Below are 24,368 nucleotides of genomic sequence, written 5' to 3' on the forward strand. Positions count from 1 at the left end.
TGGAAAACAAAATGGTGGTGGGGGAGAAGGCAATGATGGGGATGGAGGGGGAGAACAATGATGGAGGAGGACAGGGGCTGCATTATACCCTATGAGGGGGGCTGCATTATACTTCATGAGGGGTCTACATTATATTCTGTTGTGGAGACTTCATTATTCTCTCAGGGGACTACATTATATTCTGGGAGGCTACATCATACTATATGAGGGGGGCAGCATTATGCCCTATGAGGGGGCTACAGTATACTCTATGGGGGCTGCATTATACTATATAAGGGGGGCTCCATTATACCCTATGAGGGTGCTACATTATATTCTATGGGGGGACTGCATTATACCTTATGAGGGGGTTGCATTATATTTTGTGGGGTGCTGCATTATATTCTATGAGGTGGGCTGCATTATATTCTATGAGAGGGGGCTGCATTATATTTTATGAGAGGGGGCTGCATTATATTCTTTGAGGGGGGCTACATTATTTTATGAGGGGGGCTGCATTATATTCTATGAGGAAGGCTACATTATATTCTATGAGGGTTCTACATTATATTCTATGAGGGGGCTACATTATATTCTATGAGAGGGCTACATTATATTCTATGAGGGAGGCTACCCCAACCCCTGCTACATAATTAAGACGTGTACTACCTTATATTATACCCTGATATTAGCGTGTTTTACCACACAATTGGTGGTCTTGTATTTATTTCAATGTAACTACATAGTGGGCTCCAAGAATGATTTTCTCTGGTGGGCCCAAGGTGCTCCAGTCCGACGCTGACTGTCACTGATTATGACGTGCAGTATTTTATCATTGTATTGGGAAACTAACAACCATATTCCCCTAATTCCATCATAAACATCTTTGTTACCACATATGCTGGCATTAGCAGCAAAAAAGCTACATACAATCAAACTAGCCTGAGTCATTTTTCCCTCATAGTGGATCACTACAGAAGTGAAATTGTTGGTGGATAGTTTATACCTGATGTCATTAGACTTCTCCTTTCCTATGACAAGAAAGACTTCTGTTAACACTATAGGAAAAATTTAGGGGCGGACATATCATAGGTGCAACCTGTGCACCCGCACAAGGGCCCAAGGGGTAATGGAGCCCATTTTCATCTCCAGAGCAGGTGGAATTGAGCATTATGATGAACTATTGGACTGGAAAGGGCCCAATTACTGTTCTTTCACAGGGACCCTTTTCTGTCTGTGTCCACCAGTGGAAAAATGTATTTTGAAAATAATTGTAAAAGTATATGCAAACATAAATATGCATACAATATATTTAAGGAGTTGTCTGGTTTAAGAAGAAAGTTCTGTGGTCTTCTTAATAGAAGAACATTGAGAGGAGCTGGGTGAGACTAGTTGGCACATGACCACAAATAAGTATATAAATCACATCCATGTGGTCACGTCACTGCCCAGATGCCTAGGGCACACAGGGTAATCGTGAAAACCTACGCATCATACACTGTCATGATTTGGCTGTCTGCAGTCACATAGATCGACTGCAGACTTTTCTACTCAGATCAGACAAACCTTTATGTAAAAATCCTTCATGTACAAAAATTTGTGATTTTGCTGATTTAGAGGTCTCTTAGGGTACGGACTAACAGTAATGTCAAATTTCTTGGTCATCTGAATACTTCTGTTTTCAGTTTTCATGCCACTCATCACTATTTGTGTTACAGGTGTTTGGACCAGTTAAATCTATGAGTTCGGCACAATTTCTTCAGCTCGGTCACCTTGTTACTTTCATGACTGAGAAAGACCTCAATGAGATCAATATTTCAGACTGGGGCGTTGTTTCTTTATTGGGAAAAATGGAAAACTGGACTTGGAAACAGGTCTGATAATCTTGAATATGGGATCCAATTTTGGGCTTCACATTGTAAAAAGGATATTGGAAAGTTAGAATCAGTATACAGGTGGGCAACTAGACTATTACAAGGGATGGAAGACCTCTCCTGTAATGAGAGGTTAGAAAAGTTGGGCTTGTTTAGCTTAAGGTACCTTCACACGAAACGACATTATAACGATATCGCTAGCAATCCGTGACGTTGCAGCGTCCTCGCTAAGCGATATCGTTTCGTTTGACACGCAGCAGCGATCAGGATCCTGCTGTGATGTCGCTGGTCGCTGAATAAAGTCCAGAACTTTATTTGGTCGTCCGATCGCTGTGTATCGTTGTGTTTGAAAGCAAAAGCAACGATACCAGCGATATTTTACACTGGTAACCAGGGTAAACATCGGGTTACTAAGCGCAGGGCCGCGCTTAGTTACCCGATGTTTACCCTGGTTACTAGCGTAAAATGTAAAAAAAACAAACAGCACATACTCACATTGCGTCCCCTGCAGTCTGCTTCCTCCTCTGACTCAGCGCCGCAAAGTGAAAGTGAAAGCAGCACAGCGGTGACGTCACCGCTCTGCTCTCACTGTACGGCGCTCAGTCAGTCAGGAAGTGGACGCAGGGGGACGTGAATGTAAGTATGTGCTGTTTGTTTTTTTTAGATTTTACGCTGGTAACCAGGGTAAACATCGGGTTACTAAGCGCGGCCCTGCGCTTAGTTACCCGATGTTTACCCTGGTTACCAGGGGACCTCGGCATAGTTGATCGCTGGAGAGCGGTCTGTGTGACAGCTCTCCAGCGACCAAACAGCGACGCTGCAGCGATCGACATCGTTGTCGCTATCGCTGCAGCGTCGCTTCGTGTGAAGGTACCTTTAGAAAAAAGACACCTCAGAAGAGATCTCATTTACATGTATAAATACATGTGAGGTCCATGCAAAGAACTGGCACATGACTTATTCCTTCCAAAGACCTTACAAAGGACTAGGACTAGATAATATTTGATGGAATTATGTCTTTTTCAAACTACGGTATGTTACTATATGATAATTGTAGCTGATGCTCATTGGATTGAGAATTATAGTTTTAGTCTTTCTTTTTGTCTTTTTACAGTAAACTTGTCTGTATACTTCCCGAATCATGGTGACAATCTCTGTACAGCATTACACCATATGTTCATGCTATATAAGTAGCAGGAAATAAATACATTTCATATTCTTGATTGTTTTCTGATTTTTTTTCTGCAGATGAAAACATTGACATTCAGTGTCCTTCGTCAGAACAAGAAAAGCTCATCGGACCTGGATCTTATGGAGCTGACTGCTCTTGGACATCTACTCTGTGGTCTTGGAGTGGAGGAGTTAAAGAAAATAAATCCCCAAGAGTTCAGGTTGCTTACTAGCATTTCTTTACAATGCTTGAGTATACAATGACAATGCTTTTGCAGTGAGACTGGAAGTTTATTGAGACATAGAAACAAGAGACTGCAAAACTCTTTAGGCTATGTGCCCACATTTCGGAAATGTCTGCAACATTTCCGCAAATCCCTGCCGCTGGTAAAACGCATGCGGAATTCGCATGTGTTTTCCCGCAAAGCACAAGCATTTTGCAAACGTTTTTAGCTTGCAGAATGCTTGCGTTTTCCAAGCGATTTGAAGCATCACTTGGAAAAGTTGGTCACACTTGTCAAGCATAGTGCTTGACAAGTGTGATCAACTTTTTACTATTGATGCTGCCTATGCAGCATCAATAGTAAAAGATAGAATGTTAAAAATAATTAAAAAAAATTAAATGGTTATTCTCACCTTCCGATGGCCACCGATCTCCTCAGCAGCGCTCCCGGTATGTTCCGTTCCCAGGGATGCTTTGCGCAAAGGACCTTTGAGAAGGACCAGGTGATTCGCGCAATGCGTCCCTGCCAGGGCCGGACTGGGACTAAAATTCAGCCCTGGCATTTGAAGTTACACAGGCCCACTTGTCGCATGCTGACTGTATAATATCTTTGTACACTTGTAGGTTACAAGAAGTGAGGGGAGTGTAACACGACTATATAACATATAATCACAGCTGTATTCAGCATTACAGCTCAGTCCCCATAGAATGCAATGCAGCACAGCCCCCATAGAATGTAATGCAGCCAGGCATCTATGACGCCGGTATACTTGAATGCAGGGCGGGGAGTGTGCCGACAGCGGGGGGAATGTGCCGACAGCGGCACACTTGAACGGCCCACTACTGCCACCGGCCCTTCTGGCATTTGCCAGAACTGCCCTATGGCCAGTCCGGCCCTGGTCCCTGGGAACGGAAGCCGCCGCATACACCGCTGAGAGGCGGGATGACTCCGGGGGCCATCAGAAGGTAAGTATATCTATATTTTTATTTTAATTCTTTTTTTTTTTTTTACAGAAATATGGTTCCCAAGGGCCTGGGGGAGAGTCTCCTCTCCTCCAGACCCGGGTATCATCCGCACATGCAGCACTCACTTTAAGCATGGTGGGCATAGCCACATGCGTAAAATGAGCGTTTCAATGCAATCCTATGACTGCAGAATCGCCGCGATTCCACAGAAATAATGAACCACTATGCGATTCCGCAGCGGGAAAATCCACAGCATGGGCACAGCAACTGCGGAATCCCCACAGGTGTTTGCATGGGAATGCGGTTTTTAAGCGTTTTTATGTGTTTCCGCTGTGGCAAAAAACACAGCAGAAATGCATAAAAAACGCAACGTGGCCACACAGCCTTAAACATATTAATGACTTTTTTTTAAAAGGAGATGTCCTTCCCGTGATGAGTTATAGAATAAAAATGCTCTATGTTTGAATAAAAGTAAATGTTCCGGCCGTAGCATAATAAAAGCATACTATTCTCGCAACATTTACTAAGGTGGCCACACATGAGATTGTAGTTGGCATAGTAAATTGACAGTTGTCTATCCTAACATCTTCATAAATACTCAGATCTCAAGGCACGGTACACATATGAAAATCATATAGGAGGGGGTACTATCACCACCAATGTGCACCAATGGAATTTGACACTGACAAATCGGAAATTAAAGTGAAAACCGAAGAAAAAACCTGAAACAATGTCCAATGATGAAATATACTGTATAACAATATTTATTAAAAGATATATAACAACGTGAGGTAGAGTGGGGAACAAAATACCAAATGAGGGCACTACACCAGGGACATACAAAATTGTAAAGGAGTGGCAACAATATGACACATAAAAGCAATTAATATAAACACAATGGTATAAAATATATATATATATATGTGTGCCATAGGTGAAAAACCATAATCAACCAAATAAACAATATTCCAGGTAAAATACCAAGATGAAAAAGATAATAAAGTGCAAGTGCATAATAGATGGGGTGGCTAAAAGGGTGATGAGAGGGTTTAATGCATAGTAATAAGATGTATGTAATGCAAGTATTAACAGTATATGTGCCAAGGAAAAAAGTCTCCCGGCAGTATAGGAGAAGTCCCCAGGATGTGCCCTGCCCCGACGCGCATTTCGACGTCTGCCTTCATCAGGGGGTCCTCTATTATGCACTTTATTATCTTTTTCATCTTGGTATTTTACCTGGAATATTGTTTATTTTGTTGATTACGGTTTTTCACCTATGGCACACATATATACATCATTTTTATACCATTGTGTTTATATTATTTGCTGATATGTGTCTTATTGGTGCCACTCCTTTACAATTTTGTATGTCCCTGGTGTAGTGCCCTCATTTGGTATTTTGTTCCTCACTCTACCTCACGTTGTTATATATCTTTTAATAAATATTGTTATATATTTCATCATGGGACATTGTTTCGGGTTTTTTCTTCGGTTTTAACATCTTCATAAGCATACTTGGATCAGAACACTTCCTGGCAGAGCAGTCATGACAATTATGGGCCAATTTATTAAGATAGGCATTGTGCAAGTCATCCTTAGTGAACAGGCTTACTGTAGTATGATGCACCTAATTCATTAAGAGGCGCTTGCCTCTTAATGAATTAGTATTAGCAGCATCTCTTAACTGGCATGTGCCTTCAGAGATGTACTTGAGTCATGGATTGGAGAACACTTCTGGAATTATCTTTTTATGAATTAGATGAGCAGGCATTGTCACACCTCATTCACACTTGTAGCATCCCAGTCCTGTGATTCTGGGAGTATGGACAGGTTAATTGAAGAATTTTACTATTTTTTATTTTTGCAGCCAGGCAGCTGTGTTTGTGGGCACCTTAAAATTGAAGTGCACTGAGGCTCAGATGGAGACTTTGGCAGAACTCTTAACATATAATTCAGCATTTGGCTTAGTTAGCAGATGGGGTCCTGAGATCTTCACTGAGATTGGAACTCTTGCGGGTGAGTAATAGTAGGGTCCTTGTATTTGGTAGCTAACTTATATGAATGTCCTTGCTAAAATAGTAAAAACAGCAGAAATGTATATATTTCTAATAACTTTATATTGGTATAGACGTTTATTAGTTTTGAAAATGAAGATAATTGGTTATGCATGATATGTATGCATGCAGCCGGCTGATAGAGCTGTTGGTGCACTCACAGTAGGACCAGGCTGAGTGGTTCCAGGAGATCGAGGACTTACAGTAAATGGCTTGTCTTTCCATTACATGTTAATTTAATCAGAATATACAGTATGCTAAAGCAATGTTTCTTTTTGCAAGATACTCATATACCTTACTAATTATGACGCCCTTTGCTAATCTTCACTTTCTTTTCTCAGTTCATCCTATTATTCTTAACTAGATAGACACTAATGCATAATCTGCTGGCTAGCTGAATTCTCTACTTGGTAGAAATGGAGTCAAGATGTGTACAGGATGTGTAAAAAATGAGCTTATAAAGAAAAGATTCTTGCACTTACCATGCTGTTATTGAAAAATGTTAATGGGGTTTTCCGGGAGTAATTTATTTTTTACTATGGGCTTAAGAACTAACAGGCAACTACCTTCATGTTCTGTCCACCACCAATCTCTGCCCAGTCACACAACGCTCCCGCTGGCGGTTCTGCTTATGCCATGTATCCCCTCAATTCTTCTCATTCTCTGTATGTCTGCTATCTTAAGAACCTCATGTCTTGCACCTCTGGTTCAGAATGGTCGTTTTACCTACTGTAATTGTGCATGACTACAAGAACTCACCTTGAAAATACACCTTCTTCTAGAATCTTCATATGTGCCTCTATAGTTGAGTTCAAGCTATCTGATGATATCTCTTTGAGTGAGTACTGCTATAGTCCCAGACTACACTCAAGGTGAGGTGGTGCTCACGTCCAGAGATGGCGTCTCCTACTTCAAATTAGCACAAAAAAATGGCACTCACCTGTATTCGTGACATATAGGATTTATTTTATATTCTTCTTAGTCATCAAAATTGAGGTGTGTCAGCTTAACAGAAGCCTTTTTCAAACATAATATGTATGCTGTTTGAAAAAGGCTTCTGTTATGCTATGACACGGCACATTTGGTGTTTTTGAAGAATATGGAATAAATCCTATATATTACGAATACAAGTAAGTGTTGGTCCTTCCTGTGAGTACTGGTACATAGAGACAGCCATAGAAACAAAGTCTCAATCATCTATACTAGAAGCCTAGTTATGGAGTCAGAATAGGTTGTGAATACCAATGTCATGCTGATTGAAAGCCTGTCCTCATTGCCTAACTGTGAGAAGCCATCGGTCAATTAGCATGTCACTAGCAGTCACGCCTGATCGACAGAGCAGCCTGGAAAGAAGAGCTGCTCTGTTGAAGTGAGTAGCAGAATCGCTGGCAAGAGTGATCCGTAACCGCTCTGAGGGGTGGAAAAACCAGCCATCATAATAGGGTGTGGAGAGTCATTTCAATATTTGCTAAATATATATGCTACTGACTTCGATCTTTTATTTTTCTCACATGAACACTTTTTAGCTGGCCTCCCAGACATCGTTCTGTCATCTTTGATAAGAGATCAGATTCAAGGATTAACCCCTGATGCAATATCTCTTATTTCAGCACCAAAGTTTGCTGTAAGTATGTGTATAAAGCAGACCTGTTATCATTATATTAGGTGTACCCATGAATAATGTGTAAAAGGAACACTTTATACAAAGCAGTAAACTTGTTAATAATTATTTTTTTTAACCAAAAATATTTTTGCTTTGATGAAAACTTCCTGCACAAGACACATTAGTGCACACTGAGGATCCTTTCCACACAGACACCAGAGCAGGCTAGTGTACGTCTGTATAAGCAGTGGCAGTACATTTGCAATGAATGGATATTATTGATGGCAGGTTGTGTTCAGCCCGGCTCAGCTCTCCTGCTTCACCAGTGACCAGGCCATAGCAGTCACTCCTGACCAGTATGATCATCTCAGCTATCAACAAAAACAAGTCATCTCCAGTGCTCAGTATGATGGGGACATACCGCAGGATCTGCAAGGTACCGTCCTTCTTAATAGATATTGTACATTGCAATTTTACATCAAACTGGTAAAAAGATATAAGAGAATATTCATCTCAGAGTCATTCCTTGTCAGGATTGATGTGGCAATCTGTCAATGTCAAGAAAGAGAAGCAAGCTTATTCCAAGATAGAACAAAATTATCGGGCATGTTGGAATCCAACATACGTTAACTGAATCTCCTGTACATCTGCTGTCAGGGGTTAGGCTGGTTTCACATTTGCGTCTTTGTGAGCAGAGTTTGATCCACATAGATCCGCATGCGTCATGCGTACATATATTTAACATGGTGTACGCATGGACATGCGTTTGCATGCTTTTGCGCACTCATGTGTCGTTTCGTGGTGTGCGGCGGGGCACGGCGAACTCAACATGTTGCATTTTTGGAGGCATCAAAAATCCGTCAAATATGTGCAGGCATGCGGATGAGTGCGCTAAAAAAACACATTACTGTCTATGGGAACGCATGCGTACGCATGTGTTCGATGCGCTTGTGTACTTCTGACTGCGCATGTACAGGAACTGTTTTCAGACACACCCATTGAGACACGCCCTCCTGGAAATATCAAACGCATGCGCATAAACAACGCAATCGTAGGCAAAAAACGCATGCATATGTAGCTTTTTTTTTGCTGTCATGTGTAAGCTGATGCGGATAAAAAACGAAGTGTAAAATGCTTTTGTATGCTTCTCGGCATGCATTTGCGCATGCAGATGATACGCTGCGCACATATACGCAAATGTGAATGTCGCCTTAGTGGTCTATGTGATCCTTTGTGTACTCCCTCTCTTAGTGCACCTGGTGCTACTGTGCCTGCTGCCTTCTGCAATCTGTGCTGCTGAGTGATCATAATCTATTTTGATGTGATCAACTCCTGCTCAAGTCCATGATCTCACCTTATAGAGGTCCTATCATCAGGTCAAAATTGGCCAGTTTTTATTTTTATGTTATTCTCATAATGTATAGTATCACAATTTTTATTTATTTTTTAAATCAGTCATATGTTTCTAAAATTTGGGCCTTTGTATTCGTCGCTGATTTTTATGATCTTTATTAAGGGTGCATTGATCATGAGATTCTCTGCGGGAATGTATTTAGTCTGCTTTGCGGTGAGCAACACCTCATTGGTAAGACCATAAAAGTATCCCTAACTAAAAAGAAGTATATCTTTGAAACCATATGACAGATTTAAAAAAAAAAAAAATCAATGGAATACTCAAGGGAGAGGAGGGAATAAAATCAGAGCAAAAACTGGACTCTTTTGACCTGGTGACAGGTCATCTTTAAGGCCGGTGTGACACTAGCGTATAATACGGATGACTGCTGTGCGAGAAAACATCGTATAGCACTCGGACCAATATTAATCTATGGCGAAGCTCACATCATCGTTTTTTTCTCTAGCGTATTCTACGTGCGAGTAAAATCGCAGCATGCTGTGATTTTACGTGTTTATCGGCCGAGTCTCGCCAAATGCAAGTCTATGCGTGACAGGAAAAAAATGCACAGCACTCGCAGCATGTGAGTGCTGTCCGTTTTTTACGCACTGGTGTCCTTTGAAAAGTTGGTAATTCATGTGCGGTGTACAGTAAAATCACACTGACAGGTTAGAATAGAATAGATATGTAAGGGGTGGCAGAAACTAGTGTATGCCCCCACCTCTTTAAATATGTCCTGGGTAATTGTTTGTACAATGTTATGCCATTGCAAGTGCTGCTGTGTATACATATGACCTTCATGTATGTGTTGTTATAGGGAAAGCGCAGTGCTTGATTTAGCCACTAGATGGGGGCACAGAGAAACTTGTGAATAGTTAAAGGAAAGGTGCCGCATTTTATTTTTTGTATTAAAAATAATTGTTTATATAAACAATTATTTTTCATACAAACTTCCTTTTTTTAACTTTAACATTTTTTTTATTATTAATTTTTTTTTAAGCCACTGGGCGCCGCCATTTTGCTTTGCAGGAGTGTAAGTGAAGCTGCACGTCACTTACACTCTGCATTTACGGCAGCCCAGGGCATAGAGATCTGCGGTCGGGAGGCGACTCTATACCTACCATTATAATCTGCTCCCTGCTCTGGTCTGGCCACGCCCCCTGAGCCGTCCACAGCACGGCAGAGGCAGGAGACCAGCGCCATCTTCCTGGAGCTCACACTGCAGCTGTGAGCTCTAGGCCAGCTTCCCAGGATGGTCGCAGGAGCCCTGCAGTCATAGGAGGAGGAGGAGACCATGGATGGGAGGGAGAAGCACTCAGCAGGCAGCCGTGAGTATCAGTGGGGAAGGGGAGAGGGAATCTAATCCTCTCCTTTGTGGTGCTGACTCTGAGCAATTATCTCCTCCCATGTATGTTACTGAGCTGTGTATCTACTCCTCTCCTGTGTGATACTGTCTGCTTAGCCATGCATCTAATCATCTCCTGTGTGATACTAACTGAGCTGTGTACCTAATCCTCTACTGTGTGCTGAGCCATGCATCTAATCCTATACTGTGTGATACTATGCTGAGCCATGCATCTAATCCTATACTGTGTGATACTATGCTGAGCCATGCATCTAATCCTATACTGTGTGATACTTTGCTGAGCTGTGTACCTAATCCTATCCTGTGTGATACTGTGTGCTGAGCCATGCATCTAATCCTATACTTTGTGATACTATGCTGAGCCATGCATCTAATCCTATACTGTGTGATACTTTGCTGAGCTGTGTACCTAATCCTATCCTGTGTGATACTGTGTGCTGAGCCATGCATCTAATCCTATACTGTGTGATACTATGCTAAGCCATGCATCTAATCCTCTCCTGTGTGATACTAACTGAGCCGTGTATCTAATCCTATCCTGTATGATACTGTCTGCTGCGCCGTGTATCTAATCCTCTCCTGTGTGATACTATGTTGAGCCGTGCATCTAATCCTATACTGTGTGATACTGTGTGCTGAGCCATGCATCTAATCCTATCCTGTGTGATACTATGCTGAGCCGTGTATCTAATCCTATCCTGTATGATACTGTTTGCTGAGCCGTGTATCTAATCCTGTCCTGTGTGATACTGACTGCTGAGCTGTGTATCTAATCCTCTCCTGTGTGATACTGTGCTGAGCCGTGTATCTAATCCTATACTGTGTGATACTGTATGCTGACCTGTGTATCTAATCCTCCTGTGGAATACTGACTGCTGAGCCGTGTATCTAATCTGCTCCTGTGTGATACTCTCTGCTGAGCCGTGTATCTTATCCTATCCTGTGTGATACTATGCTGAGCCGTGCATCTAATCCTCTCCTGTGTGATACTAACTGAGCCGTGTATCTAATCCTATCCTGTATGATACTGTCTGCTGCACCGTGTATCTAATCCTCTCCTGTGTGATACTATGTTGAGCCGTGCATCTAATCCTATACTGTGTGATACTGTGTGCTGAGCCATGCATCTAATCCTATCCTGTGTGATACTATGCTGAGCCGTGTATCTAATCCTATCCTGTGTGATACTGTCTGCTGCGCCGTGTATCTAATCCTCTCCTGTGTGATACTATGTTGAGCCGTGCATCTAATCCTATACTGTGTGATACTGTGTGCTGAGCCATGCATCTAATCCTATCCTGTGTGATACTATGCTGAGCCGTGTATCTAATCCTATCCTGTGTGATACTGTCTGGTGAACAGTGTATCTAATCCTCTCCTATGCATTCCTTTCCCCCCTGCATGTCTTTCCCCATTGCACACACAACTCTATGCGTGCGATAACAGGAGCTGCAGGGGTCATGCTGTATTATGGCATTATGTGAGATCTATATGACGGTATTATGTGATCTGTATGGTGGTATTATGCTTGATCAGAATTGTGAGAATTATATGGTGGTATTGTGTGTGATCTATATGGCGGTATTATGTGAGATCTATATGGCGGCATTGTGAGAAGTATGTGGCGGTATTGTGTGATCTATATGGCGGTATGTGTGATCTATATGGTGGTATTATGTGAACTGTATGACAGTATTGTGTGATCTATTTGATAGTATTGTGTGTGATCTATATGGCGGTATTATGTGTGATCTATATGGCGGTATTATGTGAGAACACTATGGCAGTATTATCTTCAGAAAGCGGACCCATTCTATGGTGGTTCTGGCTGAGCACCTGCACGCAGGTCTGGGGTAATAGAGGGGGCAGCATGACCTCCAGTTAGGTGCAGTCAGGGCTGGTGAGGCAGCTTTAGAGATGGGTCTCATTTTTATCGTTACTATATGGCTACATTTCCCCCCAGCGTCACCCCAGACTGCGCCTGTCGTCTCACTTTCACACATCGCCAAGACAGGATCTGAGGAGCCCGACGTACCGACGCATGCTGTGAAAGAAATGCCCGACGTGGGCAGCGGAAGCAGTCTTACAACGCTTCCGCTGCCCCATTGCAAGGTCTGGGCAGGAGGGGGCGGAGTTTCGTCCGTGCATGCGCGGTCGAAAATGGTGGGACTCGACAAACAAAAAAAGTTACATGTAACGTTTTTTTGTGGCGGCGGTCGCACGACGGTTGCGACGTGTGGCAATACATCGCAATGCGTCGGTAATGTTAGTCTATGGGGAAAAAACGCATCCTGCAGACAACTTTGCAGGATGCGTTTTTTCTCCTAAACGACGCATTGCGACGTATTGCAAACAACGCTAGTGTGAAAGTAGCCTAAGGCTGCCGTCACACTATCAGTACTTGGTCAGTATTTTACCTCAGTATTTGTAAGCCAAAACCAGGAGTGGGTGATAAATGTAGAAGTGGTGCATATGTTTCTATTATACTTCTCTAAGTGTTCCACTCCTGGTTTTGGCTTACAAATACTGAGGTAAAATAGTGACCAAATACTGCTAGTGTGACGGCAGCCTTACTCTGCAGTCACCAACAAAATGGCTGCTCACTGGGTTCCTGAATATCATCCTCTCATCCCTTAGCAGACACCCAGAAGTGAAGGAGAGGAGACATCACACAGGTCAGCAGACTCCGCCCATAATTACTGCAGTGCTGTAATGTGAGCTAGTTGTACACTAGGTTTTTCTGAAATTTCAGCAGCTGCTCCCCCTAGTGTTTAAAAGTGGAAATTCCAAAACTTTTCAAATTATTTTTCATATTTTACTAAATTATAAACAAATGATAATATTTTTTAAGAAAATGTAAACATTAATTCTTTACATTTTTACAATTGCTGTAAAAAAAAATTTTTTGTTGGCACCTTCCCTTTAATGCAGGAGGAGAAATTCGCCATTTTCCGATATTCGTAGCGTCTCCATTTTTCATGATCTGGGGTCGGTTGAGGGCTTATTTTTTGCGTGCTGAGCTGGCGTTTTTAATGACTCCAATTCGGTGCAGATACGTTCTTTTGATCGCCCGTTATTGCATTTTAATGCAATGTCGCGGCGACCAAAAAACGTAATTCTGGTGTTTCGATTTTTTTTCTCGTTACGCCGTTTAGCGATCAGGTTAATGCTTTTTTTTTATTGAGAGATCGGGCGATTCTGAACGTGGCGATACCAAATATGTGTAGGTTTGATTTTTTTTTTTATTGATTTATTTTGATTGGGGCGAAAGGGGGGTGATTTAAACTTCTATATTTTTTTTCTTTTTTTTAACTTTTTTTTTTTACTTTTTTTTTAAACTTTTGCCATGCTTCAATAGCCTCCATAGGAGGCTAGAAGCAGGCACAACGCGATCGCCTCTGCTACATAGCAGCGATCTGCTGCTACTATCCCGTCCGAGGTCAGTAAGGGGTTAATGCTGTGAAATGCTTGGATGTGCTGAGAAATGCAAACAGTAAAGATGTTCAGTTTCAAGTTCAAATGGACTGTGTCTCAATTTTTGCGAAATCGTCTGCAGACAGCCTCAAGTGGCGCAGAAGAGAACCTGACGATGCTGGACCTGAAGACACAGGTATGCTGACCTAGGAGCACCATGTTTATGTGAGGGGAGGCCAGGGTGCAAGGGAGCGGGAGTCCTTGGCCATGACTACTGCCCTGGCCCACCCTCACAGATAGAATACAAATATATACATATACAGTACAGACTAAAAGTTTGGACACACCTTCTCATTTAAAGATTCTTCTGTATTTTCATGACTATGAAAATTGTAGATCCACACTGAAGGCATCAAAACTATGAATTAACACATGTGGAATTATATACTTAACAAAAAAGTGTGAACTACTGAAAATATGTCTTATATTCTAGGTTCTTCAAAGTAGCCACCTTTAGCTTTGATTACTGCTTTGCACACTCTTGGCATTCTCTTGATGAGCTTCAAGAGGTAGTCACTGGGAATGGTCTTCCAACAATCTTGAAGGAGTTCCCAGAGATGCTTAGCACTTGTTGGCCCTTTTGCCTTCACTCTGCGGTCCAGCTCACCCCAAACCATCTCGATTGGGTTCAGGTCTAGTGACTGCGGAGGCCAGGTCATCTGGCGTAGCATCCCATCACTCTCCTTCTTGGTCAAATAGCCCTTACACAGCCTGGAGGTGTGTTTGGGGTCATTGTCCTGTTGAAAAGTAAATGATGGTCCAACTAAATGCAAACCGGATGGAATAGCATGCCGCTGCAAGATGCTGTGGTAGCCATGCTGGTTCAGTATGCCTTCAATTTTGAATAAATCCCCAACAGTGTCACCAGCAAAGCACCCCCACACCATCACACCTCCTCCTCCATGCTTCACGGTGGGAACCAGGCATGTAGAGTCCACCCGTTTACCTTTTCTGCATCGCACAAAGACACATTGTTTGGAACCAAAGATCTCAAATTTTGACTCATCAGACCAAAGCACAGATTTCCACTTGTCTAATGTCCATTCCTTGTGTTCTTTAGCCCAAACAAGTCTCTTCTGCTTGTTGCCTGTCATTAGCAGTGGTTTCCTAGCAGCTATTTTACCATGAAGGCCTGCTGGAACAGTTGTTGTAGAGATGTGTCTGCTGCTAGAACTCTGTGTGGCATTGACCTGGTCTCTAATCTGAGCTGCTGTTAACCTGCGATTTCTGAGGCTGGTGACTCAGATAAACTTATCCTCAGAAGCAGAGGTGACTCTTGGTCTTCCTTTCCTGGGGCAGTCCTCATGTGAGCCAGTTTCTTTGTAGCGCTTGATGGTTTTTGCTACTGCACTTGGGGACACATTCAAAGTTTTCCCAATTTTTCAGACTGACTGACCTTCATTTCTTAAAGTAATGATGGCCACTCATTTTTCTTTACTTAGCTGCTTTTTTCTTGCCATAATTCAAATTCTAACAATCTATTTAGTAGGACTATCAGCTTTGTATCCACCAGACTTCTGCACAACACAACTGATGGTCCCAATCCCATTTACAAGGCAAGAAATCCCACTTATTAAACCTGACAGGGCACATCTGTGAAGTGAAAACTAGGGTTGAGCGAAACGGATCGGACAAATTCAAAAATCGCTGACTTTCGTCAAAGTCATGAAAACCCGACCCGATCCTAGTGTGGGATCGGCCATGAGGTCGCCGATCTGCGCGCAAAAGTCGCGTTTCGTATGACGCTTTCAGCACCATTTTTCAGCCAATGAAGGAGGACGCAGAGTGTGGGCAGCGTGATGACATAGGTCTCGGTCCCCACCATCTTAGAGAAGGGCATGACAGTGATTGGCTTGCTTTCTGCGGCGTCACAGTGGCTATAAAGGAGCGTGCACGCCGACCGCCATCTTACTTCTGCCGATCTTCGCATAGGGAGAGTTTGCTGCAGCTTCATCAGAAGAAGGGATATAGTTAGGGAGGGAAGATTAACCCCCAAACTGTTTGTGCTGTAGCGATTTCCACTGTCCAACACCACCTTTTTTTTGCAGGGACAGTGGAGGCTATATTTTTATGCATCAGCTCTGTAGCTTATTAGGCTGCCTTATAAGGCTCCCTGATAGCTGCATTGCTGTTTGTATGCCGCTGTGCTAACCAACTGCTTTTTTAAAAGCAAAAATCCTGTTGCTCCTTTCTGCACAGTTATCTTGTGTATTTGTCCACACTTTTGTGTGCAGCAGTCCTTTTTATTGCTGCCATACTTGTCCTGAGATCATTGTAGAAATTGTACTACAGTCCTTGTATTTTTTCATATATCTTCCAGCCACTTTCTGCCACTTACATTGTGTTGCTTTATACACTGGGCCTGAGTTTTGGTTCAGTCTCCAAAAAAAAAAGTGAGATTCAAATTCTCACAAAGTGGATATACTTCAGTCCTGTTAGTTTGTCGTATGTCAGCCAGCCACTTTCTGCCGCTTACATTGTGTTGTTTTATGCACAGGGCCTGAGTTTTGGTTCAGTCTCCCCAAAAAAAGGGAGATTTAAATTCTCAACAAGTTTATATACACCTTCTACCTTTTTTACTGACTTCTCCAATTCCTCCATTTGCAACTGCTGAATGTCCACCATAGGCCATTTTTATACCTCCCTAAATGGGGTGACTCCCCCCACAGGGCCGTCGTCACCACCTGGTGCAAGCACCCGTGCGAGTGCCGTTGGCCTGGACAGGTGGGTAGGCCCACTCTTGGGCGACGGCACTGGCACAGGGTCCCTCATAGTACAACGAAGTGTCTCTGAAGGTGGTGGTGCACAACCAACGTCAGACACACCGTCTTAATATGAGGGGCCCTGTGCCAGTACCGCCGCCCACGAGAGAGTGTTCCCCCCCAGCTCGAACAGTGCTCTACCACTTGCAATACTTACCTCTCCCTGCTCCACCACTGTGTAGTCTGTGCTGTTAAATCCTTCAGTGGCACTGCCAATACAAATTTGTTGAAATGATAGATGATAGTTAAAATATACAGGGGCCCTGGCCTCCATTTAGACCAGTTAATACTTTGCGCCTACTACCACTGTCTGCTACTCAGCAGAGGAGCCCACCCCTGTACCTAGCTATGCCACCTGTTTATTTATGAACAATTTTTTGGCAGACATTTAGCCCACTTTATTATTTGGGCCTACTAACTTAGTCTGCTACTCATTACAATTTTCGGACACTGAGCAAAGCAATGTCGCCTGTTTATTTATGAACAATTTTTTGACAGACATTTAGCCCACTTTATTATTTGGGCCTACTAACTTAGTCTGCCAATCATTACAGTTTTCCTCCACTGAACAAAGCAATGCCGCCTGTTTAGTCCTGTTACCAATTTTGAACTGCATTCAGCCTACTTTATTATTTGGGTCTACTGTTGTGAATTCCATTCTCGGGCTCCCTCCTGTGGTCGTGAATGGTACTTTGGTGAGTTCTGTCCTTGGGCACCCTCTGGTGGCTTTGAGTGCAACTGCTGATCTTTGAGGTTGGCTTTCTCAGCTGCCCTTGTTTATTGCTGCTGCTGGCTTCCCTATTTAACTCTGCCCAGGTCGTTAGTTCATGCTAGCTGTCATTGTCTCAGTACTGGTTCAGATCTCTCTTGGATTTCTCCGATGACCTGTCTACTCCAGCAGAAGCTAAGTCCTTGCTAGTCATTTGCTGTTCATCGGTTTTTGAATATATTTTTCAGTACATGCTATGTTTCAGTCCAGCCTGCTATTATGATAGTTCCTTGCTAGCTGGAAGCTCTGGGGGTGCAGACCGCATAGTTCCCTTTCCTATACTCTGTCTATCTAGTGAAGATTCGGCCTCCTTTGCTAATATCTGTTTCATTCCTGTGTTTGTCACTTCCCTCTTAACTCACAGTTAATATTTGTGGGGGGCTACCTTTACTTTGGGGAATTTCTCTGAGGCAAGGTAGGCTGCTATTTCTATCTTTAGGGGTAGTTAGCTCTTAGGCTGTGAAGAGGCGTCTAGGGAGAGTTAGGTACGCTCCACGGCTATTTCTAGTGTGTGTGATAGGATTAGGGATTGCGGTCAGTAGAGTTACCACCTCCTCAGAGCTTGTCCCAGGTTTTCTGTTCTAACCATCAGGTCACTTCGGGTGCTCCTAACCACCAGGTCCATAACAGTACAGCTGGCCAGCAAAGTGTTAATGCATCTCAAAAGAGGGATAAAAGAAGTTCTGAGTCAATGTTTTTTTCTTTGCAGCTTGTTTTGTCTTTCTTTTCCCCTTAACCTCTGGGTGGTTCAGGACTCAGGTGTAGATATGGATATTCAAGGTTTGTCCTCTTGTGTGGATCAACTCACTGCTAGGGTACAGAGTATTCAAGATTATGTAGTTCAGAATCCGATGTTAGAGCCTAGAATTCCAATTCCTGATTTGTTTTCTGGGGATAGGTCTAAATTTTTGAATTTCAAAAATAATTGCAGACTGTTTCTTGCTCTGAAACCCCGCTCCTCTGGTGATCCCATTCAGCAGGTAAAGATTATTATTTCTTTGTTGCGTGGTGACCCGCAAGACTGGGCATTCTCCCTTGAGCCAGGAAATCCTGCATTGCTTAATGTGGATGCATTTTTTCTAGCGCTTGGATTGCTTTATGACGAGCCTAATTCTGTGGATCAGGCAGAAAAGATCTTGCTGACTCTACAGGTCCTTCTCAAAAAATTAGCATATAGTGTTAAATTTCATTATTTACCATAATGTAATGATTACAATTAAACTTTCATATATTATAGATTCATTATCCACCAACTGAAATTTGTCAGGTCTTTTATTGTTTTAATACTGATGATTTTGGCCTACAACTCCTGATAACCCAAAAAACCTGTCTCAATAAATTAGCATATCAATGAAAAGGTTCTCTAAACGACCTATTACCCTAATCTTCTGAATCAACTAATTAACTCTAAACACATGCAAAAGATACCTGAGGCTTTTAAAAACTCCCTGCCTGGTTCATTACTCAAAACCCCCATCATGGGTAAGACTAGCGACCTGACAGATGTCAAGAAGGCCATCATTGACACCCTCAAGCAAGAGGGTAAGACCCAGAAAGAAATTTCTCAACAAATAGGCTGTTCCCAGAGTGCTGTATCAAGGCACCTCAATGGTAAGTCTGTTGGAAGGAAACAATGTGGCAGAAAACGCTGTACAACGAGAAGAGGTGACCGGACCCTGAGGAAGATTGTGGAGAAGGACCGATTCCAGACCTTGGGGAACCTGAGGAAGCAGTGGACTGAGTCTGGTGTGGAAACATCCAGAGCCACCGTGCACAGGCGTGTGCAGGAAATGGGCTACAGGTGCCGCATTCCCCAGGTAAAGCCACTTTTGAACCATAAACAGCGGCAGAAGCTGTTGATAAGTGGTCCCAAGTACTTTTTTCTGATGAAAGCAAATTTTGCATGTCATTCGGAAATCAAGGTGCCAGAGTCTGGAGGAAGACTGGGGAGAAGGAAATGCCAAAATGCCTGAAGTCCAGTGTCAAGTACCCACAGTCAGTGATGGTGTGGGGTGCCATGTCAGCTGCTGGTGTTGGTCCACTGTGTTTCATCAAGGGCAGGGTCAATGCAGCTAGCTATCAGGAGATTTTGGAGCACTTCATGCTTCCATCGGCTGAAATGCTTTATGGAGATGAAGATTTCATTTTTCAGCACGACCTGGCACCTGCTCACAGTGCCAAAACCACTGGTAAATGGTTTACTGACCATGGTATTACTGTGCTCAATTGGCCTGCCAACTCTCCTGACCTGAACCCCATAGAGAATCTGTGGGATATTGTGAAGAGAAAGTTGAGAGACGCAAGACCCAACACTCTGGATGAGCTTAAGGCCGCTATTGAAGCATCCTGGGCCTCCATAACATCTCAGCAGTGTCATAGGCTGATTGCCTCCATGCCACGCCGCATTGAAGCAGTCATTTCTGCCAAAGGATTCCCGACCAAGTATTGAGTGCATAACTGAACATTATTATTTGATGGGTTTTTTGTTTGTTATTAAAAAACACTTTTATTTGATTGGACGGGTGAAATATGCTAATTTATTGAGACAGGTTTTTTGGGTTATCAGGAGTTGTAGGCCAAAATCATCAGTATTAAAACAATAAAAGACCTGACAAATTTCAGTTGGTGGATAATGAATCTATAATATATGAAAGTTTAATTGTAATCATTACATTATGGTAAATAATGAAATTTAACACTATATGCTAATTTTTTGAGAAGGACCTGTATGTCAGGGTCAGGATGAGGCAGAAGTATATTGCCAGAAGTTTAGAAAGTGGTCTGTGCTTACTCAATGGAATGAGTGTGCCCTGGCAGCAATTTTCAGAAACGGTCTTTCTGAAGCCCTTAAGGATGTTATGGTGGGGTTCCCCACGCCTGCTGGTCTGAATTAGTCAATGTCTTTGGCCATTCAGATTGATCGGCGTTTGCGCGAGCGCAAAGTTGTGCACCATTTGGCGGTGTCCTCTGAGCGGAGGCCGGAGCCTATGCAATGTGATAGGACTTTGACCAGAGCTGAACGGCAAGAACAAAGACGTCAGAATGGGCTGTGTTTTTACTGTGGTGACTACTCTCATGCTATCTCTGATTGTCCTAAGCGCACTAAGAGGATCGCTAGGTCTGTCACCATTAGTACTTTGCAGCCTAAATTTCTCTTATCTGTTACTCTGATTTGCTTACTATCGTCCTACTCTGTTATGGCATTTGTGGATTCGGGCGCTGCCCTGAACTTGATGGACTTGGAGTTTGCCAGGCGCTGTGGTTTTTCCTTGGAGCCTTTGCAGAGTCCTATTCCCTTAAGGGGAATTGATGCTACGCCATTGGCCAAGAATAAACCTCAGTACTGGACCCAGCTGACCATGTACATGGCTCCCGCACATCAGGAAAATATTCGCTTTTTGGTGTTGCATAATTTGCATGATGTTGTCGTGTTGGGTTTGCCATGGTTACAGGTTCATAATCCAGTACTGGATTGGAAATCAATGTCAGTGTCTAGTTGGGGTTGTCAAGGGATACATGGTGATGTTCCTTTGATGTCAATTTCTTCTTCCACTCCTTCTGAAGTCCCTGAGTTTTTGTCGGATTACCAGGATGTATTTGATGAGCCCAAGTCCAGTGCCCTACCTCCTCATAGGGACTGTGATTGCGCTATTAATTTGATTCCTGGTAGTAAGTTCCCTAAGGGCCGACTGTTCAATTTATCTGTTCCAGAACATGCCGCTATGCGGAGTTATGTAAAGGAGTCCTTGGAGAAAGGGCATATTCACCTGTCTTCGTCGCCGTTGGGAGCAGGGTTCTTTTTTGTGGCCAAGAAGGATGGCTCTCTTAGACCCTGTATAGATTATCGCCTTCTCAATAAAATCACGGTCAAATTTCAGTACCCTTTGCCTCTGTTGTCTGATTTGTTTGCTCGGATTAAGGGGGCTAGTTGGTTTACCAAGATTGACCTTCGAGGGGCGTATAATCTTGTGCGTATTAAACAGGGCGATGAATGGAAAACAGCATTTAATACGCCCGAGGGCCATTTTGAGTACCTGGTGATGCCATTCGGGCTTTCTAATGCTCCATCTGTGTTTCAGTCCTTTATGCACGACATCTTCCGGAAGTATCTGGATAGGTTCATGATCGTATATTTGGATGATATTTTGGTCTTTTCGGATGATTGGGAGTCTCATGTAAGGCAGGTCAGGATGGTGTTCCAGGTCCTTCATGCTAATGCATTGTTTGTGAAGGGCTCTAAATGCCTCTTTGGAGTTCAGAAGGTTTCCTTTTTGGGCTTCATTTTCTCCCCTTCTACTATCGAGATGGATCCTGTTAAAGTTCAGGCCATTATGATTGGACTCAACCTACATCTGTGAAGAGTCTTCAGAAGTTCCTGGGCTTTGCTAATTTTTACCGTCGCTTCATCGCTATTTTTTCTAGTGTGGTTAAGCCTTTGACTGATTTGACGAAGAAAGGCGCTGATGTGGTGAATTGGTCCCCTGCGGCCGTTGAGGCCTTTCAGGAGCTTAAACGTCGTTTTACTTCGGCCCCTGTGTTGCGTCAGCCAGATGTTTTGCTCCCTTTTCAGGTCGAGGTTGATGCTTCTGAGATTGGGGCAGGGGCTGTTTTGTCTCAGAGAAGTTCTGATGGCTCCTTGATGAAGCCGTGTGCTTTCTTTTCTAGAAAGTTTTCGCCTGCCGAGCGTAATTATGATGTTGGCAATCGGGAGTTGTTGGCTATGAAGTGGGCATTTGAGGAGTGGTGACATTGGCTTGAGGGAGCCAAACATTGCGTGGTGGTCCTGACTGATCATAAGAATCTGACTTACCTCGAGTCCGCCAAGCGGTTGAACCCTAGACAGGCTCGATGGTCACTGTTTTTCTCCCGTGTGGTCTCATACCTTCCGGGATCTAAGAATGTGAAGGCTGATGCCCTTTCTAGGAGTTTTTTGCCTGATTCTCCGGGAGTTCCTGAGCCGGCTGGTATTCTTAAAGAGGGGGTGATTCTGTCTGCCATCTCCCCTGATTTGCGGCGGGTGCTGCAGGAGTTTCAGGCTGATAGACCTGACCACTGCCCAGTGGAGAAACTGTTTGTCCCTGATAGATGGACTAGTAGGGTTATTTCTGAGGTTCATTGTTCGGTGTTGGCTGGTCATCCTGGGATTTTTGGTACCAGAGATTTGGTTGCCAGGTCCTTTTGGTGGCCTTCCTTGTCACGGGATGTGCGTTCTTTTGTGCAGTCCTGTGGGACTTGTGCCCGGGCCAAACCTTGCTGTTCTCGTGCCAGTGGGTTGCTTTTGCCTTTGCCTGTCCCGAAGAGGCCCTGGACACATATTTCCATGGATTTTATTTCTGATCTTCCTGTCTCTCAAAGGATGTCTGTCATCTGGGTGGTTTGTGATCGGTTTTCTAAGATGGTCCATTTGGTACCCTTGCCTAAATTGCCTTCCTCCTCTGATTTGGTTCTATTATTTTTTCAGCATGTGATTCGTTTGCATGGCATTCCGGAGAACATTGTGTTGGACAGAGGTTCCCAGTTTGTTTCTAGGTTTTGGCGGTCCTTTTGTGCTAAGATGGGCATTGATTTGTCTTTTTCTTCAGCGTTCCATCCTCAGACAACTGGCCAAACCGAACGAACCAATCAGAACTTGGAAACCTATCTGAGATGCTTTGTTTCTGCTGATCAGGATGATTGGGTGACCTTCTTGCCATTGGCCGAGTTCGCCCTTAATAATCGGGCTAGTTCTGCTACTTTGGTTTCGCCTTTTTTTTGTAATTCTGGTTTTCATCCTCGTTTTTCTTCAGGGCAGGTTGAGCCTTCTGACTGTCCTGGTGTGGATTCTGTGGTGGACAGGTTGCAACAAATTTGGACTCACGTGGTGGACAATTTGACGTTGTCTCAGGAGAAGGCGCAACGTTTTGCTAACCGCCGTCGCTGTGTTGGTCCCCGACTTCGTGTTGGGGATTTGGTTTGGTTGTCCTCTCGTTATGTTCCTATGAAGGTTTCTTCTCCTAAGTTCAAGCCTCGTTTCATTGGTCCTTATAAGATTTCTGAAATTATCAATCCTGTGTCGTTTCGTTTGGCCCTTCCAGCTTCTTTTGCCATCCATAATGTGTTCCATAGGTCGTTGTTGCGGAGATATGTGGCGCCTATGGTTCCTTCCGTTGATCCTCCTGCTCCGGTGTTGGTTGAGGGGGAGTTGGAGTATTTGGTGGAGAAGATTTTAGATTCTTGTATTTCGAGACGGAAGCTTCAGTACCTGGTTAAGTGGAAGGGCTATGGTCAGGAGGATAATTCCTGGGTTGTTGCCTCCGATGTCCATGCTGCCGATTTGGTTCGTGCCTTTCATTTGGCTCGTCCTGATCGGCCTGGGGGCTCTGGTGAGGGTTCGGTGACCCCTCCTCAAGGGGGGGTACTGTTGTGAATTCCGTTCTCGGGCTCCCTCCTGTGGTCATGAATGGTACTTTGGTGAGTTCTGTCCTTGGGCACCCTCTGGTGGCTTTGAGTGGAACTGCTGATCTTTGAGGTTGGCTTTCTCAGCTGCCCTCGTTTATTGCTGCTGGCTTCCCTATTTAACTCTGCCCAGGTCGTTAGTTCATGCCAGCTGTCAATGTCTCAGTACTGGTTCAGATCTCTCTTGGATTTCTCCGATGACCTGTCTACTCCAGCAGAAGCTAAGTCCTTGCTTGTCATTTGCTGTTCATCGGTTTTTGAATATATTTTTCAGTACATGCTATGTTTCAGTCCAGCCTG

The 24,368-nt window shown here is 43.5% G+C and overlaps 1 protein-coding gene across 1 annotated transcript in view; it reads left to right on the forward strand.

Annotated features, from left to right (window-relative positions):
- STRC (stereocilin) overlaps positions 1-24,368 on the forward strand; it is a 177,690-nt gene that overhangs the window by 111,485 nt on the left and 41,837 nt on the right. The window contains exons 16-20 of the mRNA XM_077263580.1: positions 1,698-1,853; positions 3,102-3,244; positions 6,080-6,228; positions 7,793-7,890; positions 8,158-8,305. Coding sequence (XP_077119695.1) covers positions 1,698-1,853; positions 3,102-3,244; positions 6,080-6,228; positions 7,793-7,890; positions 8,158-8,305 — 694 coding nt within the window. The remainder of the gene's footprint in view (positions 1-1,697; positions 1,854-3,101; positions 3,245-6,079; positions 6,229-7,792; positions 7,891-8,157; positions 8,306-24,368) is intronic.

This window comes from Ranitomeya variabilis, chromosome 5, assembly GCF_051348905.1.
Source record: "Ranitomeya variabilis isolate aRanVar5 chromosome 5, aRanVar5.hap1, whole genome shotgun sequence".
Classification (NCBI taxonomy): Eukaryota; Metazoa; Chordata; class Amphibia; order Anura; family Dendrobatidae; genus Ranitomeya; species Ranitomeya variabilis.